Source organism: Biomphalaria glabrata, chromosome 13 (genome assembly GCF_947242115.1).
Source record: "Biomphalaria glabrata chromosome 13, xgBioGlab47.1, whole genome shotgun sequence".
Lineage (NCBI taxonomy): Eukaryota > Metazoa > Mollusca > Gastropoda > Planorbidae > Biomphalaria > Biomphalaria glabrata.
The window spans coordinates 22,969,216-22,988,002 of NC_074723.1; the positions used below are offsets into that span (position 1 = coordinate 22,969,216).

General features: G+C 34.2%; 1 protein-coding gene across 2 annotated transcripts in view; it reads left to right on the forward strand.

Moving 5' to 3' along the window:
- Positions 1-18,787, forward strand: part of LOC106067664 (uncharacterized) — a 56,364-nt gene that overhangs the window by 32,955 nt on the left and 4,622 nt on the right. For both annotated transcript variants that reach the window (XM_056007800.1, XM_056007799.1), the window contains 10 exons: positions 6,227-6,424; positions 6,897-6,984; positions 7,393-7,550; positions 8,089-8,195; positions 8,387-8,557; positions 12,082-12,232; positions 13,031-13,084; positions 13,482-13,640; positions 14,117-14,242; positions 15,465-15,616. In XM_056007800.1, coding sequence (XP_055863775.1) covers positions 6,227-6,424; positions 6,897-6,984; positions 7,393-7,550; positions 8,089-8,195; positions 8,387-8,557; positions 12,082-12,232; positions 13,031-13,084; positions 13,482-13,640; positions 14,117-14,242; positions 15,465-15,616 — 1,364 coding nt within the window. The remainder of the gene's footprint in view (positions 1-6,226; positions 6,425-6,896; positions 6,985-7,392; positions 7,551-8,088; positions 8,196-8,386; positions 8,558-12,081; positions 12,233-13,030; positions 13,085-13,481; positions 13,641-14,116; positions 14,243-15,464; positions 15,617-18,787) is intronic.

Genomic DNA, 18,787 nt, shown 5'->3' on the forward strand with positions numbered 1-18,787 from the left:
CTCCTGGCAGGTACTACCAAGCCGGACAGGTCTGTTAGGAAAGAGGCCAGACAAAAGGTGCATCCCCCTCCCCGGGACACAGGGGTTGTGCGATAGGCTAACAACCTGTCCATGGAAAAAAAAAGTGTTATAGAAACCAGAACAAAAGCACAAACACTAAACATTGTCAGAGGCGAAAGTAGAGCTCCACAAAGGAGACTTATGAAGCTATGCAGGGAAAGTCGAACGAATCCTGTGAGGCCGACCACTCTACTTAAACCAATGAAAAAGAAACACTTCCTTATTCAGAAGGCAGCATTTAACTTGGGAATAGAAGTGCAGATCTTAGAGAGGAAGTGGAGATGGATTGGTCACAACCTTAGAAAAGATACCAGCAACAGAGCTAGGCAGGCCATAGAGTGGAACCCCCAGGGAACAAGACGCAGAGGAAGACCAAAAAGAACATGGCGACGCAGTGTACTTGAAGAAGCAGAGAAGACCGGGAAGAGCTGGGACACCATCAAAAAGCTAGCAAGAGACCGTGGAGAGTGGCGTGTTTATGTCGAGGCCCTATGTTCCATGAGGAACTCAAAGGAATGATGATGATGATGATGTCCCATGTTTTTACGATGTTCATCCAGAGAATTCTAAAGTATATTTGTGAAGATCACAACACTCTTCTTTATTCTACTTACACGTAGCTATTAGTTTGTTATCGAAACCTATGATAAAATACCGCAGTTACAGCTGCGCATTTAAGGTGAGAATTATGTTTTTAACTTATTTTATCCTCTTTATAAATGAGAAATATAATTTAGAAAATAAATGTTACTTTTGTAGTCTTTTGTGTTACAAAGAAAACGTACATGACTGTCAAAACATTCAATAGTATTCTTGTAGTCAAGACAATTTTTCTATTCAATTATGTATCAAAAGGGTTCGGAAGTTAAAGACTTGTTTTATGGGGTTTATTCAGAGTATACTTTCACTTACAATAACAGACAAGACTAACAGGTTAACGCTTCCACATCCAGACCATATAATACTGTTGAACAGTCAAGGTTATTGCTAAACTGTATATAGTTCATGCTCATTGACACTATTCATTGTAATATGTTCAGAAATTGTGCAAACTTGACGATCATTAGGTTGACTATTGTCTTTTATTGTAGACACAATCGAGGTCCTTGATATTGGGATTCTTTCGAAGGAACTGTCTTTATTTTCTATGGAAGCTCGAAGTTCCCAATAAACATTAATGTTTTTGACAAATGTAAAAGCTTTGTTCAGAAATTGTTCATAGTTCTTGCCTTCATTTGCTTGTCCGTTTTCCTGCCCTAGTCGCATGAAAGTCCGCATAAATTTTAAGCCACACAATCCACATGGGTTACATCTCACACGAAATGCCTGATCTCCGAAGTTTTGAAGGTCAATGTCTTTATTTACTAGTTAAGTCCAACAGTTTTGGGACACAAATACACAGACATTTTTATGGATGGTGTGTTGTCATTCTGAAACTGTGGTGGAGGCTTGTGTATACAATATCCTATGAAAGCCCAAAGGTTCCAAGAAGTATAAATGTTTTTGTTGGAGCGATTGAATTCCTGAAACTGTTATGTACCACAAAGCAGGGTAATCAACACAAAAAAATTTTCGTGTACATCACTCAGTCATAAGTTCCACGCCATTGTATACAGACTGAACTCTATTACTATGAACGCTTTCCCCAATCACTAGTAGAGAACCTCCACAAGTGGACAGACCGGTACCGGTTTCCAGATGTTAACTTGTCGTCAACCCAAGAATGAGGACACACAGCATTGTACTGAGCTCATGAGGAACTTAGAGGAATTTAAAGACTTTTTTATTTTTTTAATTCACTTTCCAAAAGATACATTGCATAAAAAACAACTAATTTTATGGTATCACAACAACAAATGTAAGAACTTTGTTCAGAATTGTTCATAGTTTTCGGTTTCATTTGCTTGTCCCTTTTCCAGCCCTAGACATACAAGCCACATGGGCTTTCATCTCAAACGAAATGCATGATCTTCGGAGTTTTGAAGGTCAGTGTCTTTATTTACTAGTAAAGTCCAACAGTTCTAGGACACATACACACACAGAAGGAGCACCAGCGAGTGGCCAAATAATATATGTCTTTCATGTTCATTACAAGGTCGAAGATCCAAAACTATCACTAGTCAATGATTTCCTCGGATCGTTCACCAGCTGACAGATCAGCCTGAAGTCCTATTGATCTGATGTTTTTATGTCCACACTTAAAGCTGGGATAATCAACAATGTTCCTGGACAAGACGTTGCGGACCTCCACAATAGGGCAGACCGGTACGATTTCCTGATGTGAACTTGTCGTCAACCCAAGACTGAGGGCAAGCAGCACTACAATGAGCTCATAAGGAGTTTACAGGACTATATATAATCTATCATTGGTTATTCTTTACAAATTGTCTGGTCTGGCGATAATTTTCCCCAATGAAGTCCCGGGACAACTAATCCTCACCAGTTGACACCGAGAGGTCCTGGAGTTCTGTTAGAATCATAACAGACTGAAATGATAAAAATTAGTATATGTGAGTACGTTGTATATAGTATTTTTTTAAATAGTCCCCAGTACAAATAAAGCTCCACGAGCCTCTCCAACCTTCTTTGCTATGTATCACCTCCAATGGTCAAACTCTTACTTTACAAAATTACACTAATAATAATAATAATAATAATAATAATAAAGACCTGCCACATCACCAGAAAATTCCTCAGTGGAAACTGTTAAAGGGACTACGATGAATTTTGTTTCTCTTTAGCGAAACTCGACCCTGGCAGCGCCAGAGAATGACTACTCGTTCATTTCTAACATAATAATAATAATAATAAAATAATAATTTAAAAGCAAAGATATACTACATAACTATTGATATCATCAGAGACAGAAAAATGTTACAAGGATTAACATATCAGCAAACAAAAGATAACTAACCAAGAATAAAGGTAAATACACACCAATATTTACACCCTAATACACGCATACCCACATACCAAAACTTGATAGATCCACACAATCATCTTAGATACATACACACTATTATCTTGTACATGGACCAAAGGGCTACAAAACAAGGTGTCGAAGACTTCTGAGGGAGCAGTCCAACACATTAAGTGACTACCCAAGAACACATACAAATACAGCCCAATACAAGCTCGGCAGTTATTTTATATAAATAATTCTATTAAGTCAAATACATTTGCAATTAAGAAGTCACTACTGTGGGCTAATACAGAAAACTACCTACATCTATATCCCACAAACTACATTTCCGCATACACTAAATCTTACAGAAAACCTACATGCATATAAAAATATACCCACAAGCGTTTATATACACATTCACTAATATACACATATCATCCTTTATATTCCCCCTAAGTTTTCCAGTTGAAAGTCTACAATTTGTCTAAACATAATCTCAAGGCCATCAGGAAATAAATTTTTATTCTTTATTACAATTTTCAGTCTAGTATTCCAAACAAGTTTCCTATACTCTGCCAAAGTAATCAGGTTAAAATTCCCCAGAGCCTTGTTACGTAATTTTGGGAACCTTGTTTAAAAGGATCGTCAGATTTATATCCAGATCTGAGTCACAATTAGCATCTAACAGACGTTTAACAGTATTTTTAACAATAGAACATAACGGACAATCTAGAAACAAATTTAAGGACTGTAGGACAAATACCTAATGAGATGCTTCCAATAAAAATAAATTTTATTGCTTTTAGTATAAATTCGAATATTTCTGATTCTAAAATTTGTGTATATATTTTGAAAATAAATTGCTTTTATAGAGTTTAGATATGGTCTCTTTTCGGCCCATCTAGGTCAGGGGTAGGCAACCTTTTGAGTCGGAAGAGCCGAAAATTGGAATTTACACAATTTTAACTTTTTTTAAAGAGCCACAGTATCTTTCTCTTGTCAACAATAAATAGTACTTACACACTTTTTTATGAAAAAAAATGAAACTTTTTATTCCTATATAAGTAGTGTTTTTCAAAAAAATAAATTTAGGAAACAACTAAAACAGTTAAACATTCACTGATAACACTAAATTGTACTTCAATAACAAACAATTAAGCAAATTGGAGCGATGGCCCTACAATCTTGGATACATTTAGCTCATAGCTTATTTTTAGTTTCAAACGCGACTGTAAATTTTCAATTTTTAGTTGGTTTCTTACTTTACTTTTAATTATATTTATGCAAGAGAAAGCTTGCTCGCACGAATATGTCGATCCAAAGATAGTCAGCACTCCAAATGCCAACTTCTTCACCGGACTGTAGCAATCTGGAAGACTATTCAACTCATCAACTTGCGGCATTCCTTTTAAAGCTGTCCACTCGTGTTACATAGGCTACAACAGTTCTGTACCTCCAACTCTTCCAACTTGAGTTTTAACTCTGTAAATTTTCCACTCCAGAAAACTTTACTTTTTAAATCGATCAATTTTATTTCTATTATCAATTCCAAAATGATCAATGTGGATTTCGTTACTGTTTGTGTTGAGAGGATTTACTTGGAATGCCAGAATGGTCGGTTTTGAACTGCTCAAATCTATCAAGAAATTCATCTTAGATTTTGTTTACTACTGTGCTAAGCTAAAATAATTCGTGTCAAAAGTTGCTCTGATTCTGTTTTAGACATTGCCACTCTGAAATATATTTTTGGCAAAAATATTTTTTCTTTAAAACAAACGAATTCTTCTATCAAACTGGGTTTTACTTTCCTTGCAGTTGTAGATTCAGCTCATTTAATTTCATTGTTATATCCACCATAAAGTAATTTTTTTGCAACCATTTGTTGTTCTCTAATTCAGGGTGATTAAAGTCTTTATCATTTAGGAATGTATTTATTTCATTCAAGCACAAAGCAAAACGTTTTAACCTTTGGAAAGCCATTGCACTTTATTGGGAAGAAAGAGTCTCCGTTTCCTTTAAGAATTCTTTAAACTGACTATGGTAGATTGCTTTTGACAGGATGCTGTTAACAATCTTGATTACCAAATTTATGACCTCAACTATTTCGGCTGAAAATGTTTGGGCACAAAGCGCTTCATGGTTTGGTTTATTATGCAGTGAAACGTAAGAATGAATTTCATGGTTTATTTTGCTCCGAAGAATAGATGTTACCCCTTTATTTTTTTTTTATGTCACAAGACTCATCTATAGCAAATGATAAGACAGAAGAAAGTAGAATATCTTCAACCTGCCAATATGTTACATTTGAAAACATGTTAGCTATTCTATCTTGTACTGTTTTAGCAGATAGTGGCAAATCTTTGATTTTTTTTATTTCAAGATTTCTGTTTTTTTTTTAAATCACGAAACAGTTCTTCAGATGCACGAAGGAAGCAGTCTTTAACAACTTTAAATGGTTTGATTTTTGTGCAATTTCTAGTGGTACCGCAAATCTTGCCATAATAGCATTACTTGTAGATTGCTTCTAACTTGTAGAAGTTAATCGCTTCTAACTCACTTACTTGCTATACGTCCCAGCCAAAGAGAGTGGTGAAGATGCCAATTCGTCTTGCGTCGATAGCGAATTAAAACGTACTTAGAAACGACCAAGAGCTTCTGATGTGCTGACAACGACAGTGACGATACGTGTAATGGGGGAGGGGTGTGGTGAAAAGCGAGTACAAGTGGCTGAGAGATATATTCGGTGCCTAATCCTAATTCAACGATTCAAACTTTAAAAAAAAAAAAATTCCGATAAAATAAAGAATATTTGCGAAAGGAACTAAAGAGCCGCATCTTCACATCCAAAGAGCCGCATGTGGCTCGCGAGCCGCAGGTTGCCGACCCCGGATCTAGATATATAGATTTTGCTGGTAGAGAAGGATTAGTATTGACTTCTATAGATAGTTCATCGCTTGTTTATAAACATTTGGTGCTTTTCGCCAACTTTTTACATATTTTAATTTTACATCCATTTGACATGGGTTTATTTTTTTCAATCCGAAATCGGCGTATTCTTATCGGCGTTAAAATAAACATACGATTATGTCTTCTAATCTAAATAGTGTACTATTTTTTTAAAATTATTTAGGAAGTTTAAATTTTAAAATTTGTTAGGATGTGAAAGATAGCTGGTTTGAATATGTATGTCAGAGTAATTAAAATTTCTTCATGTTGTACTGTTTAATTTTTAAACGATATTATTTTTTTGTAATCTATCAGATATCAGTATCTACCTACCAGTATCAGTTACAACAATCTATTTGGCATTTCTGATTGGTGTGTTCTTACTTGGTGGAGTACTGCATCCCCGAGAGTTCACCTGTCTCTTCCATGGTATTTGGTATCTGCTGTGTCTCCCTTCAGCCTACCTGGTGCTTATACTCTACAGTATTTGTAACCTAACGGACTCTAGCTGGGGTAAGTCTATGATAGTGTGAATGATTATAATACTTATAATGTCACTGAAGCTAAATTTCCTTTTTTTTTTACAGTATTCAGACACGAATGCAAAGTGTAGAATATTTGTGTTGCACAAATAACAAACTAGTATTTAAGAGGGAAGACATATTAGGAACTCCATTTATTACGTAAACACAAGCGGTGTTGCACTGACGCGGTAGTGTGCAAATGTACATATAATACTATTATATTATACAAAGTATTTAAGCTAAGGGGTTACGTATTTAAAATTACAATAACAATAGATAACATAGCCGTAATTAAATAGTCATTGGTTAAAACAAAAGTTTTTTTTTTTGAACTAAATGTTAATGGAACAGATATTGAATAATTGAGTCCACATAGCTTCTAGTGAGGCAGGTTTAGGAAATGGTCAGTTATAGGAAGACATAACTCTGAACATTTATATATATATATATATATATATCAGGTACAAGAGAAGAAACTAAAGTAACTGTTGGTTATACATCTCATTGGTGGTCTAGTTTCTTTATGAAATGGTTCAAGAAAATATTCTTGTAAGTATCGTTTATTCATTGTTGAATTAGTCTTAGATAGATTTAAGTTTAAGTACACGAGACAAGAAAGGATAACATTTTTACAAAGGTCAGGCGTCTGCCGAAATGAGAGGCTTATTACACAAACTAGATTTAATATTTCAACGTTTCTACTTATGTTACATTCAGCTGTTTTACTTGTGTTACATTCAGCTGTTTTACATGTGTTACATTCAGCTGTTTTACTTGTGTTACATTCAGCTGTTTTACATGTGTTACATTCAGCTGTTTTACTTTTGTTACATTCAGCTGTTTTACATGTGTTACATTCAGCTGTTTTACTTGTGTTACATTCAGCTGTTTTACTTGTGTTACATTCAGCTGTTTTACTTGTGTTACATTCAGCTGTTTTACTTGTGTTACATTCAGCTGTTTCCGAGACAAGGAGAAAACGTCTGGTGTCAGTGTGGGTGTACAGACGCAGGTGACATCCTTACCACAGTTGTCAAAACCAAGTCTTACTGGAGATGGTTTGGACAAAGCTAGTGGCCGTATTAGTTTTATGGACGACCAATTAATATCTGGAGGTAATGAATACCAGCAACTATTTCATTAATACATGCACATGTCTGTATACTCGCGAACGCTGAACTCACAAAGTTAAATTTATTCCTAAAGGCACACAAAATAATTTCAAAATTTTCTTTGTTCTGCCCTTTATGTAACTAAAACTTATTGCCTAGTCAAACTTCTCCTAATTATCTTCTCTTCTATTCATAATGATCTACATATTATGTAATTGTGAGTTATTCTAAGTTCTTTAAAATCAGCATTTTAACATATACATAGTTCTACTTAATGGTACTTTTAATTAAATGCATACATTTTTTTTTATTTCCTATTTCATGCGTTGTAACATCAACTTCGCATCCAACTATTCTCAAACTAAATATGACTTTTAATTAAAATATAAATACATCTTCTCTCTCTCTTTTTTTTTTACCAAAGTTCTCAGCAACATATTTGTATTTTTCTAGTGCATCATTGGTGGAGTCTGTTGTAACTCCTACGTCTGAAACATGATTCGTGACTTTTGTTAATCTAAGAATAACTTTCTCTTCTTAGACTTTGCTTCCAATACTGACTACGTAGATTACGAATTCCTTTCAATGGATCCAAGAGACGAAATTAAACCTTTGGACGTAGATCTGTGGTTGCCTCAAGAATTAAGCGTACGTAAAATGAATGGACACTTTTATTTTAAGAACTGAGAAGCATCTTTACAAAAGATTAGATACTGTGTTTATCAGCTTATAGTTTCGTTGTCTCGGACCTTCTTTTGTTAATACTTTGTAACTAAGGCGTCTCTTGACAGTCTGTAAGCAATTCTTCGCCTAACACGTCTGCTCAATGTGTTTAACAGATGATCTACTCTGATGTCTTCAAAATGCACGGTTATGAGAACACACATCTTATTAAGGGACTTACAGAGGCGGATCTAATTCAGATGGGGGTGAACCGCAAAGGGCATGTCCAGTTTATACTTAGTCTTATATCCACCCTGCCAGCATTTGAGATAGAGTACAAAGTTCCGGTAAGTTTGATAAGTTGGTCTACACTTTTCTGGTAAGTTTGATAAGTAGGCCTACACTTTTCTGGTAGGTTTGATAAGTAGACCTACTTTTTTTCTGGTAGGTTTACACTTTATATCTTAACGTTACATTCGAAAGGCCCATTCCACAAGCGCATCAAGAAGCGGTTAGTCTATTTGAGTTAATGTTATATTTATAACAAAGAAGTCATTCGTTTAATGTTATATCACATGCTTTGTAAATATAAAAAAAAACACTTGTTCAAAGCGCTGAAGGAAAGTAAACACTTTTAGCCCTCTATTTAAGGATAAGGCATTTTCGAAATCTCTGACCAGTGCTGTAGCTAGTTAATGATGATCGTTGTGGAAGTTCGTCATGATTCTTTCCCAAATAAATAAAGAAAAAATAAAAAATAATATACTACGTGCATTCATTTTGTTTTTAAATTCAATTTTACGAATATATGTATTCTTTTTTTTGTTAGAGAAACTATCATTTAACCAAAATCATTTTCTTTAAATGATTTTTTTCACCATCTCTAGTTCAATGGACAAAATTGTTAAATTAGGGAGTCGTAAATTTAATCTCAAACAATTTTTTATCCTAATTTTAAAAAAGACTTTGCTCCCTTGCTTGGTGTCACGATCATCAATTAATGGTGCTAAGAGAGATGTCACGTTGAAGACTATCTTGATCTATATTGCACAACCAATGATCGTGATCGCCGAGGATTTAGAAATCGTCAGTTGATAAGATGATCATTTAGAAGTTGCCAATTGATAAGAGGATCATCTAGAAGTTGCTAGTTGATAAGAGGATCATCTAGAAGTCGCTAGTCAATAAGACGATCTAAGTATGTTATTATTAAATTCAATGAAGAAACTTCTCTTCGTCTAAAACAAAACAAATACTTTAATTCAGAACTTGGAAAAGCTATTCACAAATAATTACAATGATATACTGTGATAGAATAAAACTCAAATTAAATCTCTACTAGTTTAAACAATCTACACAATAATATAAACATGTCATCTTTCTTTGAGTTCCAACACGAGACTGGTGCTAATATCTAGAATCTTACAGAGCTTTGGGCGTCACTAATATCTCTTTGCCGCTTGGTTCATCAATCTGACCAATAAATACAGCTCAATGTACAATAATTAATATTTCTAACCAATCACATTTATTCCAAAACATGGGTTTGTTGCATGATGTAAATTTCCCGAGGTAGATGAAATTCTGCCGACAACCTTGGGCTAAATATAGATACAGTGTACGTGACACTTGGATATGTACACACTTACTACCTATATTGTCAGAAATATGTGAATCAAGATGACAATATTCAGGACTGAATAATATAACAAAAATTTTTTATATTGTTATGACTTTTCCATGCGCACCACCATCCAGGCTAGTGCAGAGATGCGCACTTCTAGTAACCAAACTAGAACAGGATGTTGACATGAAGAGACTAACGATTTCCGTCCAAGTAGAGAGCCAATATGGAGAGATTGTGTCTAAGATAGATGTTGTTTGTGTACCTGTGATGTCTTGTCAATAAATATCGATGTGCCTCGTTGAGTTGCCACACTTAAGTTATTACAATATAATATTCAAAAGAGCTCAACAGGTATTTTTGGAGGGAAGTTCAGAAGTATCTCGCAAGTTCTTTTCAAGTGATGACTGAATAGGGTCTTATGGTTTTCGGCAATAACTACCACCACTCAATGAATATATCTTTAGATTTAGATGCAAATATAGTATTTGATCTTGTTGAGAAGAGAATGCAGGTGAAGCAAAATAAGATTTTTTTCAAAGCGTTCTCACCATCTTGCACTTGAACAGAACAACCAAGCTGTTGAAAGTGTCCTAGCCATAGACATATATATATAGACTGGACGATAAAGTAAAAATTATTATGGGAAACATTTGGGAAAAGATAAGTTTGTATGAGTTATACAGCAATTATGAGCAGTGTAAAATTAAAAGTATTTATAGTTTTTTTTTTTTTCAGCCATAACCTATATAATTGATATAACCCCTTCTGTATTATTATATCTCTAATCGTGCCTACCAAATCTATTAAATTTACATAATTAAAATAATTATAAATAGTTTTAAATACTAGATTTAGATCTAGTCTATATAAATACTATAGTAAAAAAAATACTACTTATTACTATACTATAAACTATAATTGTAATCTGTATAGTCTAGTCTATAGACACTATGGTCTATAGTTAGTATATAAAATAAATAGTCTAGGACTAGATTGTCACTAGATCTATAATGTATACTTATATTAGATCTAGTCTATAGTCTGCATGCATAGATGATAGACTGACTAGTTTAATAGTTAGTAGTAAAAAGTATGAAAAGTATTAGACCTAGTTATTACAAATATTAGTCATATTTATTAGATTTAGATCTATCAATATTAAATTAGTGACAGTCACAGTTATTCTGACTTAATGAAACTGAAAGTTAATGTGTATAATATTCAATTTTTTTTCAACCTTTAGAATTTATCCCTGGCCTATAATATCGTACTACGAACATTAGAGCACGTTCTGCTCATTTTCTTTGACTTTTTTTTACTAAAAACTAATTCTAACAATTTGAATCGATAAGACGACCGCCATACATTAATAAAGAAGCCATGTCAACAAACATAGATCCACATCACAAACCTATATATATATTTGCCTATGTCTATGATTATGAAACAAAGGCAAAATACTGGGAATATGGCAGTTTTGTACTTTTCAAAACTAAAGATCATAATTATATATTGGCTGAAATGTTAGTCCTAGAATTTATAGCGCAATTGCCGCCATTTTTTTTTCACATAGATATAGTACATCAAACATATTTGACTTCCCCCAAATAAAAATAACTTCCTACTTCCAGTCTATATTTATTTATGTCTATGGTCCTAGCCTTTGTTTTTGTTGATTCTCGTTTAATGTACATACATTACAAGTTAATACTGAACATAATGGTAATCTGAATGCAAAAATATTGGCATTACACATTTTTAAGAAGCAGTAATATATTTCCAAAACTTAAACATTTCATTTTAGTTTGTCAACAGTTTACATTGAAGAACGAAAGAGGAGGATTACAAAATATCAAGATAAATTCATTTTTAGTTTGCATTGGTTTGTGCTTGATCAAGTATGCATAATGTGCAGCTTTTAACTGAAAAAGTCCTTAGTTTGATGCCCCTCACCACTTGATGCCCTGTGCAGCTCACATAATTAGCCACGCCTCTGCTGCTAACACTTTAGATTTAAAAGAATATCTAAAGAGTACCTGTATAAATAGGCCTATATATTCCTTGCGAACAGCTTTAGTGCGAATTTTTATGTATCACTGACTATCGTTTAACAAGATAGCTTGTAACAGTAATCTTTAAAAAATGTTTTTAAATTGACATTCTGTTGAATAAATTGAATAGATGAATTGTAAATGATATAAGGGCTGGCCAATGAATGAATCATTTATTGGTTATATTTGACAGAACAATGTTGATGATTGGTTGGAGGAAATAGGTTTGTCCATGTACCGAGACAAATTTTACAAAAACAAGATCAAAACTTTGAAAGAAATGGAGATTTTAAAATCTTTCAACACCAAAATGATTTATGACCAGTTAGAGATAAAAAAGCAAGGTAACTTTTGTTCAGAGAAGCTTGAAAATAGAAAAATAGATCTACGTAAAAAAAACAGTACAACCGTTTAGCATCTATGTGTTTAATGTATATCTTATCAGCAATGTGCGAAATTCAGATATTCGGTTGAATGACTAAACCAAAAACTAAACACGACAAAGATACCCGTAAGAGCTAGGCAATATTTAAACTTTATTCTAGCAGTACTTATTGAAAAATTGCCATTCATTGGATAGTCTATTTGTATTTTTTTCATTATTAGGATGGGACTAGAGTTAGGTTAGGGTCAACCTGACTGCAAAAATGTAAATCAGAAAAACACCCTTTTATTTAAAAAAAACAAAAAACAAAATTGGTTTCTTCTAGCATTGCTCGCACAGCTTATTATAAACTTCAATGTCATGTTAATTGAAGTTTTTGCATTGTATAGAAACTCTTTTAACAGTTTTTCATTTTCTAAATTGCCATGGTCCCAATTTTGAAGTATGCACTATATTTCAGACTTAAAAATAATATTAATTAACAAACTTGTGTTTTTCACAATCATCGCAAAGGAATTTTTCAGTAGCTAATGATCTGATAGTCTGTCATCGTTAATACAACACACTCTGTAGCAACAATTTACACAGATCAGCCGTAATTTTACAAAGTTGTTGAGATAATTGCACTTAAATTTACATTTCACGTCATATCTGAACCGTTATGGTCATTCTCTAGAATGCTGGATTTCGTACTTTGACAGTAACCTATACAAATCTCCCATGTCTAACACTTTGTCATTGTTTGCTAAATATATAGGTCATATAAAACGTTTGCTGTATGCTATACGGATGCTGAGAGATCCTTCAGAAGGTAAACATTAAATAACATTTGGACTTAAGTTGAAATTCAATTTTTAAACAAGAAACTTTTGTTTTTAGCATATTTTTACAAAGCGCATATCAACTCACTCCGTCTGTATGGTACAAATTATGTACACGTTATTTCTCCCACTTCCCACTCTTGGATCAAGTTGAATTTTTGCACATTTATTCATTGTTCATAACTAAATATAAAATTGATTAAAAAAAACAATTAATTAATCAAAAGGTAATAATTAATTAATTATGTTGATATCAAAAAGGGATATAAATATTAAGGTATTGAGATACATGGCTGTAAATTTCGATAGGATGAGCATTTAAAATTAAAAAAAAAATTTGCTTCTTTAAAGTGTGTTCTCTCCTATAATACTTCTCTTTGTTCTTAGCTCAGAAGAAAATTATCAGGATGCGTCAACTTCTAGATGTAGTAAACTTCAATGATCTGAAGAGATGCAACGTTGGAGAGTTTGACTTTTGGACCTCACTCAGGTCTAAATGTCTAGAACCAGACCTCAAAGCATTTGGCATGGAGGCAGAGATTAAAGGTTAGAAAATGCTTGACATTTAACTTCATGTCTACCAGTACAATGTGGACGTTTAACAATGTAAATACATTTGTACTTGCGAAGGTGCTGAGATTAATTAAAATGACTTTATTTTGAAGAGGTGGTGGGAGGAAGTAAGAGAGAAAGAAAAAGAAGTTCGAAAGAATAGAGTGTGAGAGAAAAATATAGAGAGAGGTTAAACAAATATTATTTAGACAAATATTCATAGAGATAATTAACAGTGTTTTATCAATCAAGAAATACAAAACTTGTATCTATAATAATAAGAAGGTTGTGCACAAAAAATTCTTACTTCCAAGAAATACGATCGTTTTGATGAAATCAGCTGAGATATGCTGAAGATCTCAATACCACTTGTAAATAATGGCAGTGGCTTCTAATACACTGCATCATGACGTGTTTGTGTACACATGTATGAAACAATAGATGTCCCTTATTTCTGCTTTATATTTTAGACAAACTCGTTGGTCTACGAAACAATTGGATACTGGCCATAGCAGTGGCCAACACTTTATGGCTGATCCTGCTGGCCACTATTGCAAGCGAAGGAAATCTAACCGTCATAGGAGCTAACCCAATAGGTAAGAAGTTATTTTTTACTTACAATACTTTTACAAGAAAACTAGATAAAGATTGATTCCAATCACTTAAATTATAAACCAAAGAAAACCATTAATACTTGATACGTTTTATGGAATGAAAGCTGAAGAAAGAAATTTATTAAAGTGGCAGATCTTGTCAGGAACAAATTGAGGTTTAAATTTTGTCAACTTATTAGTTGACTTGTCAGAATTTAAAAATAAACATCAGCGTTCGACCAAAAATATATACATTAAAATGTATCTGAACCCGATCTAAGTTTTGATTTAAAACACTCCAAGTAAGTGGGCCAACACTGGTCAAGTCCCCACGCTTATATCATGTCCTTTTGATTCAGCCTACCATTGAAAGAAGATTCAAAGAAAGTGTTTGTTTTACATATTTCTGATGTTCCTTCAATTACACCTTAAGCCCAAACCTCCTGCAGGATGAAGGAGAAGGGCAATGGGCAGAGTTCAAACCTGGGACCATTAAAACCTATACGGATAGTTAAATATTCTTTGTTCTTTGAGCTTAGAGTGGTTACAGGGTGTTGTTGGGTTATAAGCTCCAGACAAGTCCAAGTAAACCTCTGCAGACATATAATTAAATACACACTTCTTAAATAAAGCTTGAAAACGTCTTAGAAAACAAAATAAACCTTATTTTTCATTGAGAAATATATACAGCTTTCCACTTCAATGTAGAAACACAATTAGACTCAGTACAAAACTACAATAAGCACACATCGTTCCATCGTCTCCAACTGACTTACATCATTTGTTCATTCACTTTTATCACTTCGTTTGCGATAGTCGTACTCGTGGTTACATCAGAAACTATTCAATCAGTACAAAAAGTACAAAGAAGTACACAAACTCCCATAACATTTATCTTATGTTTTTTTTTTCTTTTTTTACCGTCAATTTAATATCAAAAGTCCACTGATGAATTAGTAGAAGAGGACAATTAAAAAACTATTGAACTAAAAAAAGAAAGAAATGCTAAATAGAAAGAGTGGGCGCTTGTTTCGAACTTCTCTTCCCAGTAATGCGTGTGTTTAATTGTAGAAAATAGGAATTCTGGAACAAATAATGGTTGAAAACCAATACAGCACAGTAACTTCGCGAAAACTAATTAAATGTTGATATAAAGTTCTAATTCTGTTCTTTACTTTCAGTCTTCCATTTACTAATGATTCGATTTCATTTTATTTTATTGCAGGTTTGGTTTTCTTGATTATATTTGGCCTGCTGTTTTTGGTTCAGTTTTTGGCTATGATCGTCCACAGGGTGTCCACTTTATGTCATTATGTGGCGAGGGCGCCGTACACCTTTGGCAACCCTCTTCTGACTACTTGGTCTTTCCAAGACAAGGTAATTGATTTAACCTGTTAGAAAACATACTTTTACAACAATATAAAGACAAAAAAACGTAATTTGTTTAAACGTAGATGTGTAATAAATAACTAAAATGTCGATCACTCCTGCAAAGGGCAATCTTCGTATCAGCCTAAAAATATCGTCTGAAACCAAACACGGCGTAATACCAGACAATTCAGTATTTAAACTTTAAATTCCACTAAGCTACTTTAGACAATGACTCTTTTGGGACCCTTTAAAGTCCAGATATAGTTACTTAGCTATTCATGTGTTGCCTAAACCTTAATCCATCATTGAAGCCTGGCCTAAGCTTATTATAAATTATGTTTAATTAAAATGAGGCTGATAAAGAAATAGTATAACAGTGCATTTGTTATCCAGTTCGACAAAAAAAAAACAATCAACAAAAACCAAATAAAACTATCACTGATGGGTATTGGAAATAATATTTTTTCGTACTGTCTGATATTCTAGATACTTTTTATATCTCCTCTCAATGTATCTCTCCATAGAACAAACTTTGTGACTTACTAGACTTAGTCCTTTTTACTCCTAGTGGAGCATAGAACTTCAAAAGTACTTCTCCAATGGACTGTGTTCTGGACAATTACCCTCATTGGAATCCTTGTCGATTCTGCCATCTTTGTATCTTGTTCTACTCATCTTTTCCGTATTTAAATTGATGTCCCATCGTTCATGAACAGACTTTAATTAGCTAAGATTCCAATGTAAATAAAGCTCAGTGTCGTTTTCTTCGATGTATGTTTTATATAGGTTGCACCACTCTGTGTTTGGGAGTAACATCCCTTGTAACTGTTGTTAACCAAGATGGCGTAAGATTAAACAGCTGATTTGTTGTCTTATGGTTTATACCTTGAGTTTCGTTATTATTCGTTCATGTTAATCAACAGTTTTACTTTAACTTTTGTTCTTAGAATTTATTTTTCTTTTAAACTGACAATGTTTTTAGAGTAAAAAAATATTCCGTAAGCTCGAGTTTAAAAAACAACTTTTGTTTCAAATTTTATAAGATCAAATTTATTCATGAACTCTTTCCACAAACTGTGGTGATGCTCGCAGCGGGTGCACAGTAAAAATGTTCCACTCCTCACTCACAGAAGCCATCCGCATTAGCATAGAAATAGACATGCTTTTTTTCTCTTATATTATTTAAACAACATTTTTTAATTCCGTATTTCTAAAACAAATTTATGGGCTTTGGAGAACATTTTTCTAACTCTAGTCAAGCATGAAACAAGATGATTCTGTGTCATGAAGTTAAAATCCTATGGGTCAGAGGTAATGTCCTGATTGGATATTCGATAGCCATATATGATCATCCTATGGGTCAGAGGTAATGTCCTGATTGGATATTGGATAGCCATAGTATGATCATATCATGGCCAAGAATATCTCACACAATCTTAGTAACGAGAAAATGTCTTTATTTTCATATAAGAGCTACTATTCTGAACGCGGTGGCTGAGCGGTAAAGCGGAAAGTCATGGGTTCGAAACTTGGTGCAGACTGGGATTTTTAACTTCGTTTTTTTTTTTGAGTCCACTCATTTCTAATGGGTACCTACATTTGTAGGGTAAACTGCGCTCCTCTTTCATTAGCACTTTTGGAGCTCAAAAGTGCCCTACTTATTTTCTAGCATTGTGTCTGCCTCCTCTCTTTCTCCGTCTGCCTTCATTGATCATCCCTCTGTCTCCTTATCTTTAAAACATCCATATGTCATGGACCAGTCCGTTTGCCGGGGACTGCGACAGGTAAGGGGGGATAAAGAGATCCTGGTGTTGAGTAGGTGTCTTTCTGAGGATAGACCACCACAACACAATACTTTGGCTCCAAATTCTCCTACACCTGAGGGCTGAGGCCCAAATGGCCCGTTCTGGGTCAACCGGCTGGAGGGCAGTGGCTGGAGGGTCAATTAGGGAGCTGCTGTATCGGACACATGTAGTAGCTGTATTTTTCGACATAGAAAAGGCCTATGATACAACATGGAAACATGACATTCTACGTGACCTGGAGCTTATGGGGCTTAAAGGACACCTTCCTTGCTTTGTGAGGGAATTCCTAAAAGACCGAAAATTTCCGGTTCGAGTGGGCAACTCCTCTTCTGACACCTATGACCAGGAAATGAGTTTACCCCAGGGCAGCATTCTCTCAGTAACCCTGTTCAACATAAAAATAAACAGTATTATAAAGGCCCTGTTCACTGGCATAGAGTGCTCTCTGTATGTTGATGACTTTGTCATTTTTACTCATGGAAAAAACATGAATACTTTAGAAAGAAAATTACAGTTATGTTTAAATAAAATTCAAAATTGGGCAAACGATAATGGTATTAAATTTTGAGACTCCAAAACAGTTAGCTAGCATTTTTGTAATTTAAGAGGAATCCACCCAGACCCTAAACTATTTTTACACACACAAAAAAAAAGATCCCTGTCGTGAAAACTACTAAATTTTTAGGCCTCACCCTAGATTCCAAATTTAATCCCCCCCCCACCACATAGGAACTTAAGAAGAAATGCCAAAAGTCATTAAACATACTTAGAGTACTCAGCCATACGGACTGGGGAGCTGACAGAGATACCTTGCTGCAGCTATATCGGAGCCTTATCCGATCCAAGTCTGACTACGGATTCATAATATATGGAGCAGAAAGGAAGTCTTATCTAAAAATACTGGAACCAATACAAAATGCTGCCCTGCGTGTCTCTTTCGGCGCGTTTCGTACATCACTAATCCCAAGTCTTCACGTAAAGGCTGGAGAACTCCCCATGGACATAAGAATGAAAAAGCTTGCAATGTAGTATATAGTCCAGCTAAAATTCAACCCCACGAACCCTGCTTTCGACTCTATATTTAACCCTACAGAAGTAGAACTATACAATCGAAGGCATAACGTCATACAGCCGTTGGGCGAATGAGAGAATCCATTCAAAATTAAATTTCACCCCACCCATTGACCAAATTTCTAAAATAGAAACCCCACAAAAGCCTCCTTGGTTGATGAATAAACCCAAATTAAAGTTATCCCTCCTTAATTTCATAAAAAGAAAATACAGACCCAAGTATAGTCCACTTTAGGTAACTGCAGGAGAGCTACGGAGATAGTGGCACTATTTACACAGACGGATCCAAAATGGATGGAAA